At 40.5% G+C, this 27,460-nt stretch overlaps 2 protein-coding genes across 13 annotated transcripts; one reads left to right on the forward strand and one right to left on the reverse strand.

Annotated features, from left to right (window-relative positions):
- Gapvd1 (GTPase activating protein and VPS9 domains 1) lies at positions 1-17,905 on the forward strand. Of its 7 annotated transcripts, none has more exons than XM_088198174.1 (17): positions 1-1,164; positions 5,451-5,746; positions 5,811-5,965; positions 6,042-6,264; positions 6,339-6,480; positions 6,544-6,759; positions 6,824-6,977; positions 7,041-7,162; positions 7,222-8,099; positions 8,157-8,314; positions 8,376-8,649; positions 11,587-11,674; positions 11,734-11,954; positions 12,013-12,221; positions 16,130-16,244; positions 16,310-16,556; positions 16,617-17,905. In XM_088198174.1, exons 1-17 carry the CDS (start codon positions 1-3, stop codon positions 16,746-16,748), a joined length of 4,794 nt encoding a protein of 1,597 aa, XP_088054300.1. In that variant the 3' UTR covers positions 16,749-17,905. The 7 variants fall into 7 exon arrangements, with proteins under 7 accessions (XP_088054300.1, XP_088054301.1, XP_088054297.1 ...); XM_088198175.1 differs by having other exon boundaries at positions 11,590-11,674; XM_088198171.1 differs by having other exon boundaries at positions 6,339-6,759.
- Positions 16,019-27,449, reverse strand: Pdzd8 (PDZ domain containing 8). Of its 6 annotated transcripts, none has more exons than XM_088198182.1 (9): positions 27,250-27,449; positions 26,747-27,047; positions 22,620-22,812; positions 22,006-22,558; positions 19,789-20,198; positions 18,390-18,621; positions 18,219-18,330; positions 17,127-17,494; positions 16,019-16,334 (listed from the first exon to the last, which is right to left on the reverse strand). In XM_088198182.1, the coding sequence occupies exons 1-9, from the start codon at positions 27,397-27,399 to the stop codon at positions 16,257-16,259; spliced, it is 2,397 nt and encodes a 798-aa protein (XP_088054308.1). In that variant the 5' UTR covers positions 27,400-27,449; the 3' UTR covers positions 16,019-16,256. The 6 variants fall into 6 exon arrangements, with proteins under 6 accessions (XP_088054308.1, XP_088054306.1, XP_088054307.1 ...); XM_088198180.1 differs by having other exon boundaries at positions 16,019-16,973; positions 17,040-17,494; XM_088198181.1 differs by having other exon boundaries at positions 26,747-27,131.
- Positions 27,450-27,460: the final 11 nt, after the last annotated feature.

Genomic DNA, 27,460 nt, shown 5'->3' on the forward strand with positions numbered 1-27,460 from the left:
ATGGAGTTGACGATCCTCGCGCGGGATCTGCGCGCGGAGCGGCTGTTCGCGCAGGCCGAGCTGGAATGGGTGCGCCGCCTCAACGAGAAGCTGGAGCGCGCGCAGGCCGACCTGGCGCAGGCTTCTTGGACGCAGCTGCAGCAGCGCTCGCTGGCCAAGCGGCTGCTGCATGCGGGCGGAGAAGGGGCGGGGGCAGGGGCGGGGGCGGGTGCGGGCGTTTGCGCGCGCGACGAGCGCCCCCGCTGCGGCAAGCCCTCGTTCGTGGAGGCGCACAAGGCGCTGCGGTACCAGGACGCGCTGGCGCTGGCCTCGCTGGCGCAGTGCGTGCGCGACAGCCCCGCGGCCGCCTCCCTGTGGCTGGCGGCGGCCGAGCGCGCCGGCCCCAGGGCGTTGCAGGAGGCGGCGCGCGCCCTCGCCGGCGGCCTGTTCGCGCGTGAACCCCGTCGTCTGCGTCGAGTGCTGCTGTTCTTGGCGCGCCGCCGTCGGGCGCGCTCCCCTTGCTTCGCGCGTCTTTACGCAGAGCTGGTGGACGGCTTCCGGCCGGCGCGCCCCTTCCTGGCGGCGGCGCTCGGCCCGCCCGTGCTGCAGCTGCTGCGCTCCGATCCGGACCGAGCGGGGCAAGGGCAGGGCCAGGAGCGGGCGCGCGCCGCCTCCGCGCTCGTCGCTCTCACCGAGCGCTTCGCCGCCTCGCTGCGCGAGATGTGGCCTTGCTTCCCGCCCTCGGTAGCGCGCGTCCTGCGCCAAACGGCCGCCGCCCTCGAGTCCGACCCGAGCGTGTCGACCGAGGAGGCGCATGCTGTCTGCTCGTCGCTGTTGTTCGCGCACTTCCTCTGCCGGGCCGTGGCTAACCCGGAGGCGTACGGCGTGACGGACGCGCCCCTCACGGCCGCTGACCGCTTTGACCTCGGCCAGGCAGCGATCGCATTGCAAACGCTCTGCCTCATGAAGCACCGCGAGCCGGACGGCGACGCCCGCGACCTCTACTCCAGGTTCGACAAGGACTGCGTGTACCCCCTACTGGACGCGCTGCTCGATGACCCTCGTTTCGCTCCCTCGCAGGACGACGCCGACTCCGACTCCGAGGAAGACGAGGACACCGTCGAGACCGAGCCGCGCTTCCGGCCCGACGTCGCCTTGCTCACCAGAAGCGACGTTCGCTCCTTGGTAATTAAAAAATTACATAATACAAATTTGTTATTTATTTATTTCATGCTAATATTGTATCTATATTTAAATTTAATCTTCTTAGCCAGTGACTCACTCATGAGTCACTTTACAATTTATCATTTATTAAATAATGAATTATTTATTTATTCATTATTTCAGGCTATTCCTTACTGTCTAAATAATTCCAATTGTGCAATTAAAATTGTTAATTACAATTTCTGAACAACATACTTCTACTAAATAATTCATGCTTTAACTAGCGAGTGAGTGAGTGAATTCTCCGACGTGAGCTGGTTACATTGTCAACGAACAAGATTTGACAGACGAGCGCTTAGGTAACAACCTACCTACATGAAATATGCAAAATAAGTGATTTCTTACAAACATTCTTTTTATGAAATATGTATTTACTCAATTATTTTGGTCTATGAATTCGAGGTGAGTTTTATAAACGATGGATCTTAAAACTGCTGAAGATATTTTACAGTGATTCAGACACTGAATCTGAGACATCGATAGTAATTTTACAGAAGAGCTTTTTCAGTTGTCGATTATGTGTGACTTTGTTAAAATAAAGTTTACACTGTGTTCTTTTTTATTGGTGGATAAGAATAAGGTAGAGACTAAAATGCAGGAAATATCATTTATATTTTGAGAACGTGTATGTTTCAACCATTTACGGCGAGGGATTTTCAGCATCTATATAGGGATTTTTTGTTACCGTCTTTTTCCGAAAATAAGACATCCTCCGAAAGTAAGCCCTAGTGTGATTTTCAGGAGTTTTTGGAATATAAGCCCTCCCCCGAAAATAAGCCCTAGTTAAAATTAGGTGAACGCCAACATGTGGCGATTATAGCAAGTGCCACACTATTTACAGGCGGTCCTCGACTTTCGAACGTTCGACTTTCGCACAATTCGCTATTACGCACATTTAAGAATAAAACAATTTTTTTTAATTATTTTTTTTTAAGAAAAAAATTATAACTATGAGTGAGAAACGAATAAATTTCAGTGTTGATACGAACAAAAAGAAATCAAGAAATCATAAACTTCACACGATTCGAGACAAAGAAAAAAAAGTGTTTCAGAAGAAGGTGAGATGACTGTATTCGAATAAATTTGAAATAAATGTAAAATGCCTATATGAAAATAAATATTAACCGAAAGTATATAAATTTACTTATTGTACGTGAAAAGTAAATCCTCCCCCGATAATAAGACCTAGCTCATATTTCGGACCAAAAAAGAAAGTAAGACAGTGTCATATTTTCGGAAAAAGACAGTAGTAAGATTGCAAAAAGAAATACATATGCAAGAAATTATATACTTGGAAGGTTATCACCTTTGCTTTTAATTTAAATGCAATAATATAATGTAAAAATGACACATTAGGTGTCGTTGACTATGGTGATGTTTTAAAACTTAACAAGTGTCATTATTTAAAATAAAATAAAAATGGAAATAAGGACCTCAAGGACATTGCTCGGAAAGGACGACCTCAAATATTAGACTATGATGTCCTGAAATCAACGGTGGAATCAGACCATAAAAGAGTTATCGACAAAGAATGACTGTCCATGGTCTACAGTCCAGGATCATCTACGCCGTTTGAGAAAGGACCATAAATAAGGAATTTGGGTCCCGCATGAATTATCGGCAACAGCGCCGTACCATCTGTGCATTCCTTATCCCGTTTTGAAGTTGACCCATTTTTACTGCGTATTTGTAACTGGAGATGAGAAGAGGGTGCTATACAATAATTCTGTACGAAAAAACAATGGCTTTCTTCCGAGCGAGTACCTGCTCCAACCCCTCGACCACCCCTAACAATAAAGAAAGTCTTTCTTTGTGTATGATGGGATTTGGAGTGATACACTACGAGTTGCTTTAACCTGGAGAAACCGTTACAGCGATCCGTTACGATCAATAATAAGCCAAGAATTTGGCATCATGATAACGCGAGGCCTCATGCTGCAAAATTTACTCAAGAAAAAATAAGGGAGGTTGAGTTGGAAGTATTACCCAATCCCCCACATTCACCAGATTTCGCACTGTCTGATAACCATCTAATTACGTCAATAGAACATTCGTTATGAAAAGAAAATTAAAATGTTGGCAAAATAAAAAAAAATTTAGAAAAGTTTTTTATTTAAAAACTAAAAGAATTCTGCAAAAATGGAATTGAAAATTTGCCTTCACGTTGTCAAAAGATCATGAAGATATGCTGGATTTTTTTTTTAAATTAGCATTTAATATGATCTTGTAAGCGAATGTTTTCTGCAGGCAAACAAAAATTTTGATTACTTTTCGGTCCACCTAATAGTTTCCACCGTTGTCTATCACACTGGTATTTATAAGGAAGATAAAATATGATTGTTCTATTAGATCGTAGGTTCTCAAAGTGGCCAATAGACGAATCACAGTGGGCGATTTGTTGGGGATGAAAAAAAAGTTTTTTGTTAAAAAAATAGTGTGCGAAAATGTTTTAATAACGATGTAAATATCGTTTGCATAAAATATAATGCGTTTTTTGAAAGTGGCTGCTTTTATAAGTTACACTGTATAAATAGCAAAAAATTAAAATTCAAATAGCAAAAAAGTATTTTCTTTGATATTTAGTCAATAAAATTTTATAATTTTTGTTCAAAGTTATTTTATTTTGAAACTTGCTTTTTGAAATTCTAAAATTGCACAATCTACATTAATATTTTAATGAAATTTAAAAAATAGATGAGCATTGCTACGTTTATAATTTATTATTAAATAAGATAAAAATAGAGTTTTCCAAAGGTGCATGATGAAAAATTTCGTTTTGACAATCGTTGTTTATTACCTTTTCTGTCGTCATTAAGAATATATTTTTTGCCATCTTTGATGTGTCTTTTTAAAAAGGTTCAGTAGAGAATTTTATCACGAGCGACGTACGCGTGTTCGTTCCGACGGTTGCGTTTTCTTCGGTGAGATCGTGCAATACCCCGGACTGTTCAAATTTTTTTCATACGTTCTCGCACCGTCGATTGGGGGACGGATGATACGGACAGAAGTCGATTAGACGATTCTCTAACTGGTAATTCTGGAATTTCTTCGACTGGTCAAGTTATTATTTTATTACTTATCTCGACTAATAGAATGATAAGCAATGTCCATCTCGAGGTTACAATGTAAATAAATAAAAGGAAAAATTTATTATTAAAAATAAATTATTTTTTAGTTTGAATAACTAAAAAATATAATGCAAAATTTTAATATTTCATCCTAGAAAAATAACACTTGGAAAATAATTTCAATAAAAAAATCGCACCTCAGTAATCGAGTCATATCAGTCTATTGCGTGAAAAGTGGGCGTAATATAATAATAAAATCCTTGTAAACCGATATATAGTCACCTCCGGGTGTTTGATATACAGTAAAAACGTTCTTTTAACATATTTCGCTGATAATAAAAAATATATATACACTAATTCCCTGAAGTTACGCGATAAGCAGGACTGACGAAAATCGCGTATGTCGAATTTGCACAATTCAAGGTACAACTTTGCATATAAATATACAAAAAAATATTTTCACAGAACATAGACAAACTTTGTCACCGCTTCTCCTAAATGAAGAGGTGACAAAGTTTGTCTATGTTCTGTACATTTTCATACCAGAAAATAATATAAAAATATCTCGCGAAACCACACTAATACACTATCTCGTGTATCGGTGACTACGATAAAAACAACATTACATTTAAATACCAAAGCACATTCAGTTCAGTTCTCCATTGATATGTACTCAAATTATCAGTAAATTTATCGTTTCCTGTACTTTTATTTTTCTTTCGCTTAAATTGTAAAAGGTTTATTTTATGTTCTCATTTTTTATTAAATTCAGCTAATAAATAATTGTGAACAAAATGAAAATGTGTAAAAATTAGTATGTGTAAAATTATTTATATTATAGAAATAAATGTATTTAAAAAAAAATGTCCACATCTGTAGAAATAGGGAATCTGTGTCTATCCTAAATCGTCTACCTTTTCATCGAACATTTCACTAGATGATTGTGCTTTTTCATTTGTGATTGAAATTGATTTCTCTAAAAATTGTTAATTTGCTTTAAATATTTTTCAAATGTTGCACTTTTTTGTTTGAACATGTGTTGAACTGAAATACAGAAAATCGATATTTATTTTTTGATTCAGTTCCGGCTTTCATTCCGAGAAAAATAAGTTTTATCCCTTGACACGCTTGTCTTCCTACTGGAAATTCTTGAAATATTTAACGAGTCTCTTTTCACAGGTGTCCTCGATGAAAATGATTCCCCTCTTTGGAGCCGATTCGTCGAGCGACCCGTCGTCTAGCTTCGGGCCCGACGATGACTCGCGCGAACCGAGCGAAAACGGACCTTCAGAAGCGAGCAGCGATTCGGCTTGTGGGGTTTCTCTCTCCGCCGACGTCGATCTCGAGCGCTCCGCCCCCGAAAGAGACGCTCTCTCCGTTGAAGAGGCGTCCAATCTGCTGATGGGCGTCGATCGAGATCAGATTGCAAAATTGCGCAAGGCGATCGACCGGCTGTCGGACGTAGATTTCGACGCGTGCGTACATCTCGTGTTTCGTTACGGTGTCTCTTTTTACTGACGATGACAGTATTTATTATAGGGCATCCGGATTTGCAGAGCCGAACGTCGATAGCGTATCACCCAAGAAAAAGTCAAACGGTTCCCGAGGCGAAATCGAAAAGCAGAGCGCCATACGTAGATCGCAACAAGTTTTGATAATAAAGCTGCCCAGTCGCCGCACTTATCGACCCATCGGTGAAGATTTATTTTATATTTTTATATTAGAGGGCGCAGAGCGATAAGTAAAAGTTCCCTTTTTGATTGTTCGCAGGTATGTTGAGCGAAAGCAAGGTTTTGGAACGTTACTATTCCATCGCGAACAAGGACTGCAAAATTCCCGACGACATGCTGAGAAACGGTATGGACGCGGCCGACGGATCCGGCGAGCGAGGTGGCGCGTTGCAGTCGCAGACGGAAGGTAACGAGAGAGTTCGTCCGAACGGCGCCGTCGCCTCGGAGAACGTCTCTCGCGGTGGTCAGGAGAAGAGAACGAGGCGAGTCCATTTGCCGAGTGATTTTCTTTATTTCAAATATGATAACGATAACGACGATAGTTTTGTTTTAAAAGGTTTTCGCTCTCGCACGACGAAGGATCTATTGGAAATGCGTCGGATAATTTGGAGGCGGTTTCCGAAGCCGCGAGCAATCACTCCGTGACGTCCAGCTTAGAGATCGAGACTGAAGATCAGAACGACAATCTGAGCGACATGGTGAGTCACGGCGCCTCGGGCGCTTTCATACGTCGACTTCGTTCGAACCTCGTTCCGTTTCAGATATCCGCCAACGTGAGCGGAAGAGGGTCTCCGAACATATCCGGAAGAGACACGCCGTCGTCGCAGGTGACCGAGGGGGACGCCGCTCCTCCTCTCCTTCAATCGTCGAGGCAGCAGTCGGCCCCCTTGTCGATTGTCGCCGCCAACAAGCACGCCAAGCACCTTAAGAAAGCCAGGCACGACATAGAAGACAAATTTTGTAAATTTGAAATCAAAGTAAGCGCTTCGTTTGCGAATCGGTCATCACATACGGCTCGTTTTTAATGGACAACTGTCGCAGAAACTGCTTGAGGGAGACGAGACCTTCAGCATCCTCTCCGACACATGGAGCACCGACGTTCTGGCTTCGGACACTGAGACCGTCGGAGAGTCCGCTTACGAAAGAAACTTCATCACGCCCGTCGTCTCACTGACGCAGCAGTGCATTATAACAGGTCGGTTCGCGTCGCTCTCTTACCGTCTCCCGCAGGATTGAAACGTTTCGTTTTTAATCGCAGAAGCCGCCGAAAATTCGGCCCCCGCTCTGGCGACGCCCACTCAGCCGGACGTCTTCGAGACCGCCAGCGAGTCGGCGTGGAGCACCGACGCCCTCGTGTCCGACAGCGACAGGATGACCGAGGTTCGTTTCGCCGTCGTCGATTCGACGATTTTCCAAGCGTTCAATCGTCCCGTTTTCAGGTGGACATGGACGAATGCAACAGCGTGACGAGATCGGAGAACGAAGCGTCTCGAATCGGGCTCGATCCGACCGAGCCCGCCGTGGAAGAGGGCGGCGTCGCAGCTTCTCATGCGGACGGAGACGAAGCTCGCGCGCCTGATGCGGACGGCCCCTTTGGGAAGATCGACGCAGATCTGCCCGGAACCTCGTGCGAGAAGCCCGGGACGGGCTCGACGCCCGACGGGAGCGCTACTAGCAGATGGCTGAACGATCCCTGCCAAAAGTTTCCCGACCAGAGCGGCTTCGGCGACGTCCCGAAGTTCGGCGACTACGAGGTGGACTATTTTTCCGGAAACCGGATCTGGAAGAACGACGCCCGCTTCGGAAGTCCCGAATGTTTGTTCAAACCGATCAAGGATGAGAGCATCGAAGGTCAACGCAAGAAGAGTAGGTTCGGCAACGGCCAGTCGTTCTTGGACAACCTGGGGAAGATCGCATCCGACTACGCGTTCAAGAGCAAGGGCAAGAGCGACTCGGCGAACCGCTCCTCGAAATCGCCGTCGAACAACAACCCGCCCGAGGCGTCCGTCGACGTCGCGTCTTCGGGCAGCGCCGTCTCCCTGAGCAACCTCTCCGTGAACAGCGCCGACACGTCCGCCTCCGACAAGAGCTCCAGTCAAGAGGTGAACTCGGAAAACGTGACCGAGCGGAGAGTGACTCCGCCGCCGGCGGGCACGTCCATCGTCGGCTCCGAATCCGAAGCGAAGGGCTTCGGCGAGGACGGCCGAGGCGCGACGCCTGGGCGCTCGGCTGCCGCTCCCTGCTTCGTTAAAGGGTCTTCCACCGGAGCGATACCCAAGAGCATCAGCTTCGACGCGACCGCGGAGAAAAATCACAGGTGCGTACGATATCCCGGCTCGCGTTAAATCGGCTCTATCTAAATTTCTCTCTGCAGACATTCCGGAAGAAGATTCGTCGACGATTCCGGCGAAGGTATCGGCATCAACTTCGGAGACCTAAAGAACAATATGAAGAGGTCCGGCGGAAACATACTCAACAAAATAAAGCTGTTCCGTAGCAAGAATCGACATTCAGTTTCCGAAACGACATACGGTGCGATTCCTCTCCAGTCCTGTTATACGCTCAGGTGTTCTCATATTCTTCCCTCTTGCAGGCAAAAAATCGCACGACACCGTCGACGATTTGAACGTCGCGAGCTTGCACATCCGCGAACCCGACGAGACGGGCGTTCGAGGCAAAGCCTTCGACGAACTCTCGGAGGACATCCTGGCGAAGTATCGTAGAAAAGCGTCGTCCGGCAGCGACGCGGCCACTTCGGACTCCGCCAGCAACTCCGGCAGCTCCAAGGGAAAAAACCGCGACGTCGTTCGGAACTGTGAAGATTTGATAAATCCGACGGATGCAGATCTAGCTCTCGATAGAAATGAGTGAGCCGCTTATTGTCTTATACTTTATTTCGAAGCCTTCCAAAGGAAGGAAATTGTGGAAAAAAAAAACAACTACCCTTCGCTACTATCTTAACGAATATTACAACAATGTCTCAAACTCACGCTTGTGTGCGTATGATTTTAAAAAAAATATTGTTCCACATCCGTGCGCGGTGTAGTTTTTAATGAATTAACCCTTTGCACTCCAAAGATCTTCTTAAAAGTTTTTTCAGCAATTTGCCTTTTTTTTTTATTCCCTTTTCGGTGAATTTGTCAATAATTATGTTTGAAGTAATACATGTGGGAAAAAAATCAGGTTTTATTGTACATATATATCATATATGTATAAAAGAGAGTTTAAATTATGACGATTCTTCAATGTACTTTATATTGAACATTTATTTGAAATTCATTTTTAAAATTAAGTGTGACACTTTTTAAAATTAAGTGTGACACATCACCCACACGGCTTAAAGAAGTTTTTTAAGAAAAGTTATTTAATTTCAATTGTAACAAGACAAGGTGAAAAAAAATTAATTGATTAAAATAAGAAATTAACCCTTTAACCACGGCTGATATTTTTGCGCGCCATTTCGAAATTTGCTAATATGTGGGTGAGCACATATTTATGTCATAAGTTATTTAAATATTATTTCAATAAATTCAAGTGTTTTTCAACCTTCAATTATACAAAAAAATATATATTGCAAAGGTTCGTGACACCTTTAGGTGCCCTATGCATACTGGCGATTTTCTTGATAATTACTTCTATAGGTGTCATCTGCAGTCAAAGGGTAATATATATTCATATACTATTTTTTAAATAATTTTATTATTTCCTCAATAGTTCACACATATTCTAAAAATAAGTATGTACACGACAAAGTTATAGTAATACACATTCAATTGAAGGTCAAAAGTATTTGTAAACATGAACAAATATTTTCAACAAATTGATATAAAATGCGCTTTTTTATGTATTTAAAACTTGTCAGCTTGTCAGGAATGTCTCAATAATTTGTATGCAATGAGCGTGTATTAAATTGAAAAAAATTACCTTTCCTTAAACCATGTGAGAAATATTCCTATAAGCAATCGCCTTATGTTTGATCAATATTCGTGTGAACAAATTGTTTTGTGACCAATGTTCGTGTGAGCAACAATCCGCGTGAGCAATCTTCCTGTGTCCAATTGCCATGTGAGCAATAATTCGTTCACTGAATATTTTTTCACAGGCAATAATACGTTGTTTCATATTTTCCTTTGCAACTTTTGTGGTTCTGGTCCTCAAATTTTAATTGTGTACTGTTTGAATATATACATATATTCTAAATAAAATTCCCAGAATATTTAAAAAAACCTTTAGTGGAATAAAATATTTTACCAAAAAATGGATTCTAGAATAAAAAGTCCGTAACCAAAAAGTTTCCATATTCGGAACAAAAAGAATTCCCATATTTCTGATTATCCTAATTATTTCTAATTGTTCTGGAGCTTCATCTAAAATATTAATATTTTTGTGGGGTACATTTTAAATGAAGCGGTTCACGGCGATACGTCGCGACACAGACTATTGTATCAAGCAGCCGCTGCATCTGATCATTTTTTATTAATTTCAGATGAATGGATGGGTACTTGAACATAGAATGAGAAATTCGTTTCTTTTTAAACCATTACCTGATGTTTCCGAAATAAAAAAAAATCAGAATAGATCTAAATTATTTTAAAAAACAACTCGAAAAAAACCTCGACATGGGAGTTGCTGGTAAAAAACCGATGTCGAGTCCACCTCGACATAGGAGTTAAAAGGGTTAAGAAATGAGTTTTTTTTATACATAAACTTATCCTGTTACTTGATAAAATATAATGTTTATTTAGTTAACAAAAATGGTAGCAACTTTGACCCTTGACCTCGACCCCTTGGTTTGATGAGGATGAGAGGCCGAACGCCAATGTGTTGACGACCAACGTTCGCCCCAATACATTGGTTGTCTTTCGTTTGCCTAGTGTGTACGCGCCTTTATATATAATTATTTTAAGCCGTTTCCGTCGAACTGGCTCTTCACTTTTTCATTTTAGCACATCGTATGCGCCCTATTGTGGTTCTATGGTGTTTCGTAGAATCATAGTGTTCGATTACCTACATAGAAAAAAGAAATAAAGCCCAATATCAGTTTTCAAAAATATTGACTTCCGACGTTTCGTTTCCGGCGGCGGCTCACAGTGGCTCGACCAATGAAAAAAAAGAATTAAATTAATCGAATAATGTCGACCAATAAAAAAAAAAGATAGTAAATAATTCAAATAAAAGAAAGCAAGATGGCTGACAAAGTGACAGCTGTTTTTCGTTCGATTTTACATACATATGTATTTGTACAATTTACCAGAATAGCACTGCTTGGTTTGCAAGTTTACTAGATATGTTTTAACTATAAAAATAAAATATATGTGTATGTACATAATATGTGCAAGGAATGAAAGTAAACGTTGACTACACTGTAGAAACGATTATAAAACTCGTTGTGCTCAGTGACTGAAATCTTTGTTCGGGCAAAGTATGCAATTGTTAATATAAACTTATGATTAATGTGAGGGTTGATTGTGACAGTTACTTTACTTTTCGTTACGATGTGTGCAAATATCTCATCTAAGTGTACGTTAACGGTTTTTATCCATTTTTGTTCTATGGGATTATTTTTATTATATTTATTTGAGATTCTATGAAAGCCGATATACTGGCTCTAGGGTATGATAAGGGTATTGTGTATTGCATTTAATACATTTAGTTTTTAAGAATATCTTTATTTTAAATAGTCGTCAAGTATTCAAATATGTCAATAAGTGAATAATTAATTGAAATATTATATTGCAATTTGATAAAACAAAACTTTCAAGTAACGCGACGAATTTGCTTTACGCACTCTTCTTCCTTTTCAGCAGAAACAACAACTTTGAAAACATCAGGAGGGAGTTGCGGATAATTTTGTCCAACTTGGACATGCAAGGAATCGAGTTGGCGTCCGGGGTAGGTTAAAATTCGTTTATTCGTATCGTACGATAGTTAAAGTTGTCTTCGATACGCAGCAATCGGCAACACTGGCGTTGATTTGCGCGTTGCGTTTGGAGGGATGCGGCGGCGGTCCCGGCGCGTCAAGGGCGCTGGCGGTCCTCGCGGGATTCGATGTCGCCTGCGGGCCTGCGCTGCTGGAGGCCGTGCGGGCCGATTACATAGCTCGCCGACCATACGCTGAATATCTGTCGAGGTGCCGCAGATCTCTGCTCGCCTCAGTCGCCGCTCTGGAGAGGTACGTCGGCTCCGGAGACTCGATTCCGGCTTTGATTATAATTTTGCGTTCTTTTCAGCGAATACGTTTGGCAATTGAACGAGATCCGAAGACAGAGCGCCTTGGCGGTGGCAACTCGAGCACGCATCTCGCTCAACTCTCGAGAGCCTCGCTTGATCGCTCTGCAGGAGAAGCTGCGCGCCGGGCTGGTGGACGAGAGACGCGACGCCTTGTTTGCTGCTCTCAAAACGCTGTCCGCTGAAATAGCCAACGAAGACGCGTGGGCAGGTTCGTTCTCGACGAGCTAACATATTTTTTTTATTAGGAAAGGTAAAATAATATATACGTCCACCAGTCCTCAACTTTCGTATATGATTGGTTCCTGAATGTGTACGAAATTTTAATGTACGAAAGTAGAGCAATGTAAAAAAACCAGAAAAAAGTTTTCAAATATTTATTTTAGAATAAAACATAGCATACACACAATAAATTTTTCAATAGAAGGCTGTAAAGCTCAATTCTTTTTCTTTTCATGATAAAAAGGTCTGTAACATGTATTTTTCTCAATTGTCCTACGTACTTGAGATATACGTTCACCATTACGATCACATTCTTCCATTATGGCTAAAAATTTGTTAAGATGCATAAAGGCTAAATTCATATTTTTAACGGTCAAAGTTTTAACAATGGTTTCATCGTAAGCTTCTTCATCATCTATTTTTTTAATTTTGTGTCTTATTTAAAGTCTTCTAATTCAATTAAGTCTTTATTAATTCATTAACATCTTCGTTGTTGATGTCCAAGTTTAATTCATTTATTGGATTACTATATTGGTTGTGATAGTTTCGGGAATTCCTTCGACATCTAAAAGATCACTCATCATTTGTGGACATAATTTTTTCCAGAAACCTTCCATTGATGATTCTTTTATTTCTGCCCGCGAATCCCCAATATTGCGTCGTCCAAGATTCATTTAATGCAGGCTTTCCTCTGTCAATTGTCTCGATTGCCTGGTTCATTATTCTCATTGTATATTACCGCATAAAAGTAGCTATCAATCACTATTTGATCCATGGGCTGTATTAACTAGGATTCTCAATTATTCGTAGTTTTCAATTGAATAAAAAATGGACCAAGTATTCGAAAATGTTCGTAATTTTTTCTCGGTTTTTACCGATTTATCCAATTAGTATATGATTTTGAAAAATTCTTTTCTAAATTGATTTTCAAAATACAAATGGACTAAATTTTAATAATATCTTTTCTAATTGATTTGGGCTTGACCACGTAAAGCCAAATTCTGTTTATCTAGGAATCTTTCTAAATTATTAATTCTTAAAATTTAAAATAATAAAAGATTAATTTCATAAAAGTAACAGAAAATAGTTGTTTGAGGTTACACACGGGATTAATTTTATTACTTGTCACTACTATTATATGTTTTATAAACAACATTTTGGACGGATTTAGACAAATGACGTTTTCAATAATGGAAAAAAGTAATTAAGACAAGATCAAGATTATCGTTTTTTGCGTTTTTTCTCCAAGTAAAAATATTGATTCATTGAATTATAATTCAAGTTGATTGCCACATTGAACTCGGTAGTTAAAAATTCAACAATCCAAATGTTTACTTCAATTTTTTTGTCTGGAATAATCCTGAATGGAAAAATCACTGAACCGAATTTTTCAAACCAGTCCTTACTTGCATGGAATTTGGTATCAGAATCTTCTTTTAATCTATTTTTCTAATCTTAATATAAGCTACGCAGGGCTGGTCTTAGGGGCGAGATGTACAGGTTGTTGCCAGGGGCGCCGATTACTCCGAAGGGAAGCGCCATTTGAATCTATTTGATACAATGTCGGAATTTTATCTAAGCTATTAAATTTTCGAAAATGGTCTTTGAACAAAATTTTGGAAATGACATTTTTTTAGCTCCTGCAGAAATTCGTCATCAAACAAAAATTTCGAGATGGTTTCTGAACAAAAATTTTCGTAATGACCTCTTTTATTTTTAGTTCTTTTTAGTTTTTTCTCCTTCAATCTTGAGAAGTCCAGAGGCATGTATGTATGTCATGCCTAAAATAATTTTACCATTGCATTCCAAAGGCATCTAAGTCATGCCCAATGTATTTTTAATTTTTTTTTAACCATTTTAAATGATTTGATGATAAAATTTCCCCTCAGAGATACTTCTATCAATATATTATGGTAAACAGATTTAGTAAGTTCTATCCATTTTACCTATAATTGTTAAATTACTAAAAATCGTCTTAAAATCTGTTAATCTATCGATGGATTTGGAAACAATTTATTGATCAGTCTGTGCCAACCGCTCAACACCAAAATTGGTCGAAGTATATTCAAACCGAATTTTGGTCAATAGGAGAGTGCAAAAACAATTATCACTTTTCAGAAGTCAAAAATGCACGTCAAAATTCGGTTTAGATGTACTTTATTCAATTCTCAGTAAGTCGTAATATTGTTAATTAACCGTGGCACGATTTTATTGCTTTTGACGTGGATTCTAAACACCTTGATTTTGGCCAGAAAATGCATGCCATTTAATGAAATATTAGGAATCTTAATGAAATTGAAGTATTAAAAAAAACGGTCACTGATTGGCTAACTTTTGCTTGGAAAAAGTTGAAACGACGGCTCTGCATTTGATACTTTGAACACTCGTGGATTATTGACAGCTGTCTGATTTACAGTGTTGCCAACATATGAAACTCGAATTGGACCACTGCTAATTCTACACAATTATATTCTTTGTTGATATTTTACTTTTTCAAAAATTATATTTAACTAGTACAATTAGATACAAGCAATAAAAAAATACTCAAGGGAGAAGTTATAACATATAAATGAACGAACAATAACATTATAGTACATATTTGCATCAAAGGACGAAAAATAACCTCGTGATATGGAGTAGGCGTGGTTTATCAAAAGGTATTATTCCCATATAGTAAATTCCTATGTAAAGAAAAACAAAGGAGTTATATCTTCATATGGAGGATTGCTCCGAGAAATATCATACGATGGACAAATATAACCAAACATCAAGTATATAAATATGTAAGTAATTGTAATGTACATACATAAATATATTTAGTGTTATATCAAAGTAATAAAAAAAACAACAATATATTCCGTACGATTGAAAATATGTTGAGAACCATTCATTGGTGTTGTGTGAATATTAAAACTCTGAACAAATAACAATACTATTTACAAGGATAGAGCGGAACATTCGTACTTTTGTCATTGCTTTCTTGGATGTTTTTTTTTCAGGTAGTGGTCCTAACATCTGGAACTGGTACCAGGGTATAATACCCTAAATAAATGATATGTAAAAAGCTTAATTTTTGTGATTAAATAAATTGGATCGCAGTGGATTCAATAAGAAGAAAGTCTTTGTCGAGATGGATTTTGCACAAAATTGCACAAAAAACGGGGCGCTAAATATTCTCAGGCCGGCCCTGAAGCTTAAGAGCTTTAGCTTGAATAATCGATAGACTTATAGGGATATCCTTTTGATGCTGATCTTCTATCCATTTCGTGAGAGATCTTTCCATATCCTCTATTATAATATTTGTTATTTTTTCGAAACAATTTTCGATTACATGTTTCCACAGTTGTGTACATATTCCTTGATTTTATAATAGTTTTGTTTTTAAGAATCGAACATATTTTAGAACCGTTTTATGTCCTTCCAACGACCGATTGAAGCAAGAGATTCACCGCTTTCAGAACGCCTAATTATGTCCATCTTTGTTTCAACTGTATGAAGTTTATGAGATCTTAATTTGTTTTCACTCATACCAACACTAGTTTTTTCGTTTTTCACTCATGATTATGAATTTACAAAAGCGAAATATTTATACGAAATTAAATAACTTGGAATCACACAACTGATCGATACACAAACCAATGCAAGACGACTGAACGTCGGTTGACAGAAACTGTACAAAAAATGTATGCGTATGTAATTTAAAAATCTGACTATTGAAATATGTACGAAAGTCGAGGACTGTCTAAATATATATTTATATAAAATTAAACAATAACGAAAACGACCTTAAAACTTGTATAATTTTATTACAAATAAACGGAATACAAAAAATAAACTTTACATATCGCAAAAGACAGTCGTCGTCGTCGTCGTCGTTCAATTCGAGCTTTTCCACAGGAGCTTCCGAGTGGGAGCTGGAGCAGGCCAATCTGACCGTCGAGAGGGTGGTGATGGGCCGAGTCTACCGCCAGGCCATGTTTCCCAATGGTGACGGCGATGTCATGCGAGATCAGTGCGTAAAATATTACAGCGCCTTTGTCGTCGAACTCTCTCGGTTACCGAAGTCGGTCGTTGCAGGTTGCTGCGGAACCACATGGGAAAGCTGTCGGGCGCCGTCGAACCGCCGATCCCCGGGCTGAGGAGCGCCGCCCTGCTGCCGGCCGAGCGGGTCCTCGACTGTCTGTCCGCGTACAAGACTCCCAGAGATAAGGTGCAATGCGTGGTCCGCTTCGTCAAGTGCGCGATGAATCTTCTCAGTGCCCGCTCCGACGGACTCCCCGGCGCGGACGATTTGACACCTCTACTGGTGTACTTGCTCATAAAGGTGAGTTTACCGAGTCCGCGGCGAGTTAACGCGCGTGATCGCTCCCCGTCTCTGTTTCAGGCGAACCCTCCGTCGCTGCTTTCCACCGTGCAGTACGTCAACAGCTTTGCCGATCCGCCGCCGGAAGGCGAGCAACTCTACTGCTGGACTCAGTTCTGCGCGACCGTGGAGTACATTAAGACGTTAGATTGAACCTTCGCCTCTCGGGGAGGCTGACTTTCGCGCCGCTCGCCGAGAGAGAGACTGTCCGAGAAGAAATAAAGTGATCGTTTATTATTCTCGCGCGCTTTCGTTTCTCGCCTCCACGCTCCGCATGGCCGAGCAGCAGTGCAGGAGCAGCGCGGTTAGAGCCTGAGTCCTCTCTTCGTCCCCGAGCACCTCGGTCTCCCCGCTCAGCTCTGTCTTGACGTCCGATATCTGAAATGAAAACGACAAATGAGAAACGCGTTCAGACGTCAAAGGCGTCCGCTCTCCGCGACTCACCAGACGCGAGATCCTTTCGGCGCGCTCGTCGTCCGGCAGGCGGGCAAGGAGCAGCGGGCCGGCGTCTCTGGCGCCCGACAGCAGAGCGTCCGAGGTCAGGCCGGCGGCGAGCAGCGGCTCCAGCAGTTCCGTCGGATCGGAGACGCCCTCGCCGAAAGCGGCCCCCAACGCCGCCCAGGCCGCGTCTCCGTCCGGCGCTCCGCCTCCGGGAGAGCGACGCGGCGACGGAGGCAGACTTCTGGCGCCCGGTGCCGAGTAACTCGAAGGTGAGAGACAGTGGGCGCTGCCCGCGCGCCTCAGCCCTCCCAGCAGTCCCGTGAGTGCGCTGCGTCCCAGGGAGGCCCCACCGTCGCCGCCCTCCATCTCTTCGTCGCATCGGTGCGGAGATTCAGCATCGTCCGAGTGTTCAGTCATCAGAAACTCGGGCAGCTGCGTGCCGTCCGAGGCTGCGTCGTCTGTGCGGAATTATTTCGACGTCTTTAATCATATTCGGTGGGAATCGAAAGTGTGACTCGTCTATATTTATCGAGCGATTATTACAGTACTTTTAGTACAGCTTAACTCATGGTTTTATAATATATAATAGTACAGCTTAAAATGTTAAAATACTCTGAACATATTAAAAATAACTAATAAATATTTATAAAATGTTATAATAACTCTTTGTTTTTTTAATAATATGAGACCTCTATGTAAATACTTGCGAGTATTTTTATAATTTTTAGTTGAGAAATAAAATAAAAACTTAGAAGAAATGTTTATTTTTGTATGAAAAGTCATTTTGTAAGCTATTACGGTGATTCGTTTTTGCTAACGTTCGCTGGCTCTGTGTTTCGACAAAAAATATTAAATATATTTGAAACTAACTATATTTTTAATTCCTATGACCTCTTGTATATGTTAATTTCTTATAATCAATTTAGATACTCGATAAATTTAGAAGAGAAAAGATAAATGCAATCATATCAACGTCAATATGAATATGAGAAATATAACTAAACGAATACGAAGAAAATTCTACCTTTAACTTTGAAATTATATCTGCAGCTACAGATTAGAACCATTAAATTGCTAGAAATATTTACGCTTTTTTAAAAATAATGTTTGTTTTTTCGGTTTACTTCGCTCATTAATGTCTTCGTGTTTTTCTCCCGATTGCGACTGAGCACCGAGACCTACCTTCCATTGAAGCGGACGGTTCGCATCGCTCGCTGCCAAGGCACTTGGCGACGCACTTTTTGTGGCAGCGCAGACCGCAGTCCCTGCACTGCGCGGCGTCCTTCAGCCAAATCTGGAAGCGTAAGGGGACGTGAGCAAAAACACTGACGAAGATAAAAGGAGGCAAAGCACCTTCTTTCCGCAGTAGTCGCACTGAGTGCTCCGCTCGAAGTGCGTCCTGGCGAAGCGGTGTTTTTTCCTCGGCGAAGGCGACGCCTCTGGAGAGGGCTCGTCATCAACGTCCGCTTCGTCCTCGTCCCTCGTCTCGGTGCGCTTCGTCGCCGTCGACGAGAACCGCAGCAGGGCGTCGCCGTAGCAGAGGCACGGTTCGAACCCAGAGTGTTCGGCCAGCGGGTGGAGTTTGCTGCGATTAAAATACAATATTTTGATTTATGGTGCAACAATATATTATTATATATGTATGGTTAATAAATTAGATAAAACGATGTTACAAAATAAATTAAATAAAAATATATTTACTGTTAGTAAGATTGAAAGATTGGAATGGTTGGATATTCAATAAATATTGATGATTAATGTCTTAGTATTAGTAATAAATAGATTAAATACTAGAAGTAAATACAATTTAATGATAGACAGGTATAAGAAAATTACTACGGCCTGGGGAATATTGTATGGTGTGAATTTGTATAATAATATTCCTAGGACAATAAAAAACTTAATACTTGTATACACTTATATTTCCTATAACTACATAATTGTAAAGTATTTTTTTATATATTGTGTTTATGTTATATTTTATATGTATGTTTTGATTATATTTGTTTAGTGTATAGACAATTAGCTATATAAGCTAAATAAATTACTAAAAAAATAATAATCACGCTCTAATTAAACGCGTTTTTACCTATGCGATTATAATCCTATAACGCCCGAGTAAAAACCATAAGCGACTATTTAATGGTATTTGCGCAAATTTCCATTATAATGATTGCCGAGTGCATTTTACTCGAAGGGGTTGTCTTCCCGTCGCTGCAGAATTTGTTACGGTGCGATTTTCGAATCGGTGTATTTTTAAATAAATTTATAAAGTACCGTTGATTTACCGTCTTTTTGTGTCGAATATGACGTTTTATTTTAGCGAGCTTCTTTCGTCTTTGCCGCTCGGTATTAGTTGTAAAATGCGTATTTATTTCGACAATTGCGTTCGAACGTACACTATTTGGGTGGCCGTTATTTAAATACTTTATTTGCGATTCATATATTTATTTACGATATATTATATATATATATATATATATCGGCAATTCATATAAAATTATCATTTTACATTTAGATGTAAAATGATAATTTTATATACATGTATACGTATATTGCCGATAAAATATGGACGCGATGATTAGAGATTTTTTGATTATTTTAATTCTGTATAAATAATTTTGTATACTTTCTAAAGAAAAGAAGTTTGATAGCTAATAAATATTAGCTACCGATGAACATATTAGTACCCAGTCTAAAAATCTGGGCGAGATCGGGAATAAGAACGAAAGTAAAAAACTACATTAAGGACCTGGCCTGGGCGTCGGCGTCCGGCGGCAGAAGCGTGAACAGCCTCTCGTAGGCGCCTCCGTCCGACTCCCGACATTCCCCAAGCACTACGGACAGGGGTACGTTCAGGTAAGCGAGAAGGGCTTCCTCGCCGCCGGGGTTCCTTCCCCACACGTTCAGGATGACGAAGCGATGGTTCTTATTCAGGTCGAAGATCATGCGCTCGTCGACGGGGATGGCTCGCGCGAGGAGCTTGGGCGGGGCGGATCGCGTCTGCAGCGGGGGACGAGGTCTGCTCCGCTCCTCCTCCGCCTCCTTCATCTTGGACGGAGTTCCCGGCTGGGAGGCCGCGGGCGTGCTGCCGCCGGAGCTCTCCGACGACGATTTGTTTTCTACCGAGCACCTTCTCTTCCGCAGCCCGTCGCTCTCTTCCTGAAATTGCACAATTAGTTCAAAAAAACCATCGACACTCGTTTGTAACAGATTTATCCTATTAAAATTGAAAAATAGATTTTCACTCGCGTTAATATACAATAAACAATATAAAATGCAATTTATGCCCCCCCCCCCTTAGAAAAATCTGAAATGACGTCCCTGATTCTAGATCAGAAATTCTCGATTTATTCCTCAATGAAAATATCTCTTAAAAATAATTTCAGCGAAATCTTATTGGTACACATTTTCACCGGTAGATATATTCTTTGAAGGATAACCCAAAAATTTCTGGTTTAGAATCAGATACATTTCAGCTTTTTTCAAGGGCGGGGGGAGCAGATAAAAGTTGGACAATAAGTGGTCGTTTTCTTAAAATTTAAATTTTATTAAATGACATACATTTTTCTGTTCAAATTCAAGTTTTTAGGGGGGGAGGGAGGGAGATAAAAGTTGGACAATAAGTGGTCGTTTTTTTAAATTTAGATTTTATTAAATGACATGCATTTTTCTGGCAAAATTCAAGGCGGGGCAAACGCATTCATTTGCTCCCCCCCCCCTCAAATGATTTTATGATAATAAGCAAAAAATATGGGATTGTAGTTTGCATTTTATGCCAACGAAAAGTTTGTATAGGCATTCGAGTCAAACGACAGTCGGATAGAAAGAAGCTTCTTCAACTGCGAAACATTTGTAAAATAACTTACTTGAGAAAAAGCGGTTCGTGAGGGTATTAAAAATCTAAAGTGACTAGATTTTGAAAATATTAAAGTAGGATACTGAAAATAAAAAGGGCAATGTTGTTGTGGGAGCTAAAAATTGGTCATTTGGAAATTATTTGCTTAAAAGCTATTTCGAAAATTTTTGTCCTCTGAGGATAAAAAAAGATCACCTTAAAATTTTTGTTTGAAGAGAACAATTTGCTGCAGGAGCTAAAAAAATGTTTGTTCAAGGAGGCAAGTTCTCCCTGAATGTCATTTAAGAGGGATGTCATCAAGAGAGACCTTATCATTATCCTCTGTTGCCTACCCCCGACAGTACCTTGCTCCTCGTAAGGAGTAAGAATGACGGGCCTCTATCGTGTGGTGGATTGACGCCCCATAAAAAAGAACTAGGGGAGACTACTGTTACGTTCATACCAAAACCGCTGCCTGCGCCGGCGCAAGCCCCGGAACAAGTTCCAATACACGCACTTAGACGCCTGGACGAGCACTGGTTTTCCAATACCAACCCAGATACCATGCGAGTGCTAGCCTAGGTTTAAGTTCTACTAGCCCTACGAGTTCATCTTCATCTGGTGGGTGCATCTGGATTTTTATGTCCAAAAAGCGTCCTACACCACACCCCCGTAGTAATATTTATTTGTAAGAGTTTACTTAGTGTATTTTCCGAGGATTAATGAGTGGGCTCTCGTTAGCTTGCGTTATCGTCATAATTATAGTTCCATCTCTCAGAAACCAAGGATCTTGGCAACTTCGAGAGAGACGTCATCACTATTCTCTGTTGCCTACTCCCGAGAGCCCCTTCTCCTCGTAGAGTTCACGACACTCTCCTACACTGGGATGTCATGTCTCCAGCGTGTGGTAGACTGGCGACCCACAAAGAAGGATAAAGGGAGGACAACATTTTTGAGGAGGATAATTCTCCTTGAAGGAGGACGTCTGGTCACCTTATAAAAAGCACTCGATAAGCATACGCATACGTCAGAATGCGGACACGGCACTAGAAAAGGATTAAATATGTCCATTCCGCAGCGCATTTCAGGACAGTTCTGCGAGACAAAGGGCTCAAATCTACAATAACTTACCCTGGAACGAGACCGTTCTATCGTCCCCGACGGTTTTCTCGAAGGGCGGCGCTCGGGACGGGCTTCATCGTCGCGCTCGTCTCTCACCCTTCTCTCCACGCGCACGGCGAAGGAAGCCCGCGAGACTGCCTTGATCGCTTTCGCCGCATGGTTAACGCCGGTGACCGTCTTACCGTCGACGGCCACGATCGCGTCGTCTCTCCTGAGGTCGGCACGATAAGCCGCGCCGAGCGGCACGACGGCATCGACGACCACACCGGCCGCGCCCGCCTGTCTGAAAGATGCGCCCAGCTGCTGGTCGCGCTCCTTGCGCACTATTAGATCTAGCGTAAACACCGAGCGGTCGCCGTCGCGCCGGTAACACACCCACTGGCTCGAGTCCAGCGACACTGCGCAGCGAACTTCGAAGCCCGCGGCCGGCGGGGGCGTAACGAGCAGACGGGTCACTTCGAGCAGCGTCACTTCGAGCGCCCCCTCGGCGATTGCGGGCCTGCGCTCCGACGCTGGCGCGTCTGGCTGGGACGGGTCTTCCTTTGCGAAGAACGGTCTATATCTGCGACGGAAAAATTAGTGTCCGGCGTTCTCGAATTATCTCACCTTGCTACCCGACTCACCTGATTGTGTAGTTTGGCAGCGTGTGCTTGCGCCGCAGAGCTCTCCTGGCGTGCGCCTGTACGAGGGCGGACAAGCGCCCCCTCAGCGGTCTCGCACGCAGCTCCAACCGAGGCGGCGTCAGGAACGACAGCGACCAATGCGTGTATGGCTCCCTGGCGAAGCGGACCCTCGCGCGCCCCGACAGTCGCTCAACTTGCGAACGCAACAAAAGATCATCGAAACCGTTCTAGATAGATAGATACCTCTGAAGCGCAGGTTTGCCGATCGTCCATTTTATCACGAAGAAGCGCACGAACGCGGGGCCGAACGACTTAAATCGTACCAAATTATACCCCCATGAAAAATCTTCAATGTTATTTTATAGAGCAGGGCCTTTTAGTAGTGGCGATATTTATTTATTCAAATTAAATTAAGACCATCGTAACCTAACAGGTTACCCCAATGCGTCACGATTATACGCGTAACAGGTAATATTTATTATTATTATTATTTAACTTAACTGCAAACCTATTTTTAAATGTTTCATTAATATTTAGTAAAGTAGCAAACTTATTTTAAAACGTAATCCTGTATTTAGTTTTATTATTATCTAGTTAAGTTTTAAACATAATCTTAGATGATATACAATATTTAGTTTTATCTTTAACTTTGAATAATATAAAACTATAGTATAAATCTATAAATTTTAGCTAAATTATAAATATATTTTCAAACGAGTTGAAAATGTTAGGTAGTTTTCCATAAATTGAACCATTTTGACCAATAGTTATAAAATCCGAAATATTCGTTTATTTAGTGGGCAAATTCACGCATACTATAAACCGCATATTTCTCTGCCACGTACGTGCGATTTCATCTCGTTTATATTGTATAGCGCACAGTTACATAATGTTTTTAATATCTAATTTCAACCGTTAAATTTAAAAATAGATTAAAAAATATCAGTACGAATTAAATCCGGTATCCGCACACTCGCTAGCTTCGGTACCTGACGACAGTGAGGCAGCAGCAGCTATACATTATATTTTATTATTATTATTATAATAATAACTACTATTACTAATATTATCACATTATATGTATAATGTTCTTTTTATTGTTTGAATTATTACTTTCATTCCAATGGGAAGCTTTGAGGGGCCTCACAAATGGAATAGCCTAGAACCTCTCTTCATCTAAACCGGCTCCGAGTTCCGCACAAAATTATTCGCATCGGTCAAACGATCGAAGACGTTTGACTTTTCGGAATATATACGTTTGGTTTCTAATTAAACGCGTAAACAAATATTTGGGATAGTTGACCGCTTTTGCTTTTGAATGATTCGAATGCTTAAAATAAAAAAAACAACATTTGTGAGATGGATAATATTCAAATAAGTTCACGATTATAAAGATAAGAGTGTATTTTATATTCAAGAACTCAAAGAAAATAAATTGAGGCAAACGACTTTGACAAAACCCTTTTCGACAACCTCTAAACAAAACGACGATGGGCATGTTGCTTCTTACGATATTTCATCATTGATTGGCTAATTGAGAAAACCGCAAATTATTGCCGAATAACTAATTCTGCCGGCTATAAGAAAGGTTATATGCACTATGTGTCTGAACTTATCGAGAAGTTTCCTTCGAGAAATATACATTGCAAATAATAATCGACGTAATGGCTCTTGATGTGGAAAACCCATTATGTGAGTACAAGAGTAAAAGAAGAAAAATATTGCAATGAATTATTATTATTATTATAAATATTTCATGCTTTAGATGAGTTTTTTTAAACAAATTCCAACGAGTAATAACTTGTCAGTTACTACTGATGGTGCTCTAGCGACGGTAGGGCGTTACGGTTTTTTTTCTCACATATTAAAAACAAGGGTGCGGTTCGTTGATTATTGCGCAAACGAAAATTTCAAACAACAAAAAAATTGTTATCGTAGATAATAAATATACGTATACATAAATGTATATTTAAGAATACGTCAATATATAATATATTTATATATATATATTATAGATATAAAAATAATGTCTTATATATAATATATGGTATAATGATTTTAATTTAAAAATATAATGCTTTAAACATATTTTACAATTAGTATATTAGTATGATACACTTAAATTTTCTATAGTTATATGAAACTATACTTTATTATAGAGAAACATATAAAGCAGTTGGAATTAAAAGTAAAATATACAATATTTGACAATCAATCACCTATGTTAAAATTTTCGTTTGTGCAATAATTCAATCATCATTCGCTATACACTGTTGAAAGACTATAATCATACTGAAAATAGTTATTTTTTAATAATGTAAGATAAATTAAGAAAACTCTAGTATTTATTTAAGGCAACCAAATAAATGGTCAGAATTTGAATCAACTTTGGATCAGAATAAAAATTAATTCTCGATCAGAATTTAATTAACAGCTTGGTTATAATTATATTATTCAGGGTCAGACTAAATGTTAAATGGTTAGGATAAAATAGCATATGGTCAGAATATAAATATATGACGATCAGAATTAAAATAATGAATGGTTATAATTATATTGTTTGGTTAGAATAAAATTAGCATACGGTCAGAATAAAAATATAGGACGATAATGTGAATAAAAATTATATTTTAATACTTATAAATATGCAACAAATGATTTATTTTAGAAATATCCTATAAAATATCTAGCTGGGACAGGTTGGGTGCGTTGGTTAAAACAGTGAGCACCCCATGAATAACCCGACGAATTAATTTAATTGTTTGTAAGACGCGAAGGTATTTAGAGCGAATTTTTGTTTTATGCTAACTTTTATTATATATATATAATAAAAGTTAGCATAAAACAAAAATTGGTGCCTTTTGAAAAAGCCTTATTTTGGCTTAAAATTAAAAAATTAAAATCTATCTAGCTTTTTATACATGAATATTGTTTATAATTTAAATAAAAAATACAGTTAAATATCGTTTTGATATTGCAATTGGTTAAGGAATTTACTTATTATATTAATTTTCAAAACATTTGCGAGTCGCAGAAAATACGTTACTGGCGTCTAGTCTGTGAAAATATGACCTCAGCAAAATAGTTGACTGGGATATATGTATGAAGGAATTGATATTTGAATTAAAAAAAACAATAATTAGATATAATCAGCTGCGGTACCTCGCGACAGTGAGTGACCGACAGTTAGTTACGTAGTTTGTTTAAATAAACAATGTCGAAAAAAATTAAGTTGCATAATAGAAAAGACTCTTTCATAAATACCTTCTGTCGTTTTCACAAAGGCCAGAAATGATATTACACTTTTAACTGCTCGATAATGAAAAGTTGTAAGAATAAAATCACGGAAAAATAGGATTTTAGTTTGTTATTAATTTTTATTAGAAAGTTTAAAATTAATTTTTTATATGTAAATAAAACATTATTTTTTTAAATTATTGATATTGCAAATGGGTGAAGAATTTGCTTACTATAATCATTTTTGAAACTTTTGTTGGTCGCAAAATATACCGTTACTGACCGCGAGCATCAAGTCTGTGGAATATGACTCCAAAAGGATATACGAAGAAATATATATTTGAATTTAAAAAAAACAATAATTATGTATTAGGTGAGTGACCGACAACTGGCTAGTTTGTTTAAATAATTGATTAAAAAGATTATGTCGAAAAAAGTTCAGTTGCAAATATGAAAGACCTTTTCTTAAAACCCCTTTCGGCATAAATAATATCACACTTTTTATTTCTCAATAAATAATAATAAAAAGTTGTAAGTTTCGAAAAATAGTATGAAATTAAATATTTTTTAATAATATTTTTCAAATTCAAATGTAAATTTGTAATATAAATAATATACTCTAGTCGGCCTTAAAACACTTTTGATTATTATGCTGGCCATCTGTTAATATAAAACTAACTATGATGTTGAAATACAAATCATGTAATATAAATACTGGTGATTTTTTATAAATACTGACTGTCAAAATATAATAATTCTTACCTTTAATATTTATTAAAAATTATTTTATTTTTTAGGAAATTTCAGTTCGGCGTAATATAGGTCGTTCGGATCCGCGCGAGGAAAAGCGACTCGAGACGTTCGGCAAACCCTACCGTAGCGGCGCGCACCTTCGACGTCGAAGCGCGCTGTCTTGCCGATGAGCAGGGCCGCGTCGACCGAGAGCCGGAAGCCGCCGGAGTAGAGCACGTCGAGCAGCAGGTCGACGCAGCCGAGCCTCCCGTCCGGCAGCGTCTCGACGCTCTGCACTCCGGCCCATCGCACCCTCGGCGCCGCGTCGCCGGTCGACACGCCCCTCACCGCCAGCGATTCGAACAGCTTCCCGGAGGCGGATCGCGTCAGCAGCTCGGCCATCTCCTGCTGTAGCTTGCGACGCAGCCAGGCGAGCGGCGCCGGCGAACGCTTGCGCTCCTGGAACAAGAATTGCAGCGCCAGGCTGAGCGCAGCCGCGCAGTCGCCGCCGTCCGAATGCAGCTCCGCCGCCTCGACGACTTCCTGTCGAAGTGGTGGTCGTTTTAGTTTCGTTTTTCCGAACGTTCTTCGTCCGCGATTCTCCATCGTTTTAATCGAAGAATCGCGAACGAAAGCGCTCGCTCTCGCTCCGATTCGTCACCTTGGGCAGACGCGCGTCCGGCGGGGGCTCGTCCGGGATCGGGTCGCCTTCGGGTGCTCCTCGCACGTACCACGCAAGAAGCAACACCTGCGCGATCAACGCCAGAGCGGCACCCAGCAGCGCGCAGGCCAGATAGGCCAGCAGAGCCATGTCGGCGCGCAGGCGGCGTGAGCGCCCCCGGCGCCGGCCGTCGCCGCACTGGCCGCCGTCG

The sequence above is a fragment of the Plectrocnemia conspersa genome, unplaced genomic scaffold (genome assembly GCF_051122295.1).
Source record: "Plectrocnemia conspersa isolate PC_06_02 unplaced genomic scaffold, ASM5112229v1 ptg000011l, whole genome shotgun sequence".
Lineage (NCBI taxonomy): Eukaryota > Metazoa > Arthropoda > Insecta > Trichoptera > Polycentropodidae > Plectrocnemia > Plectrocnemia conspersa.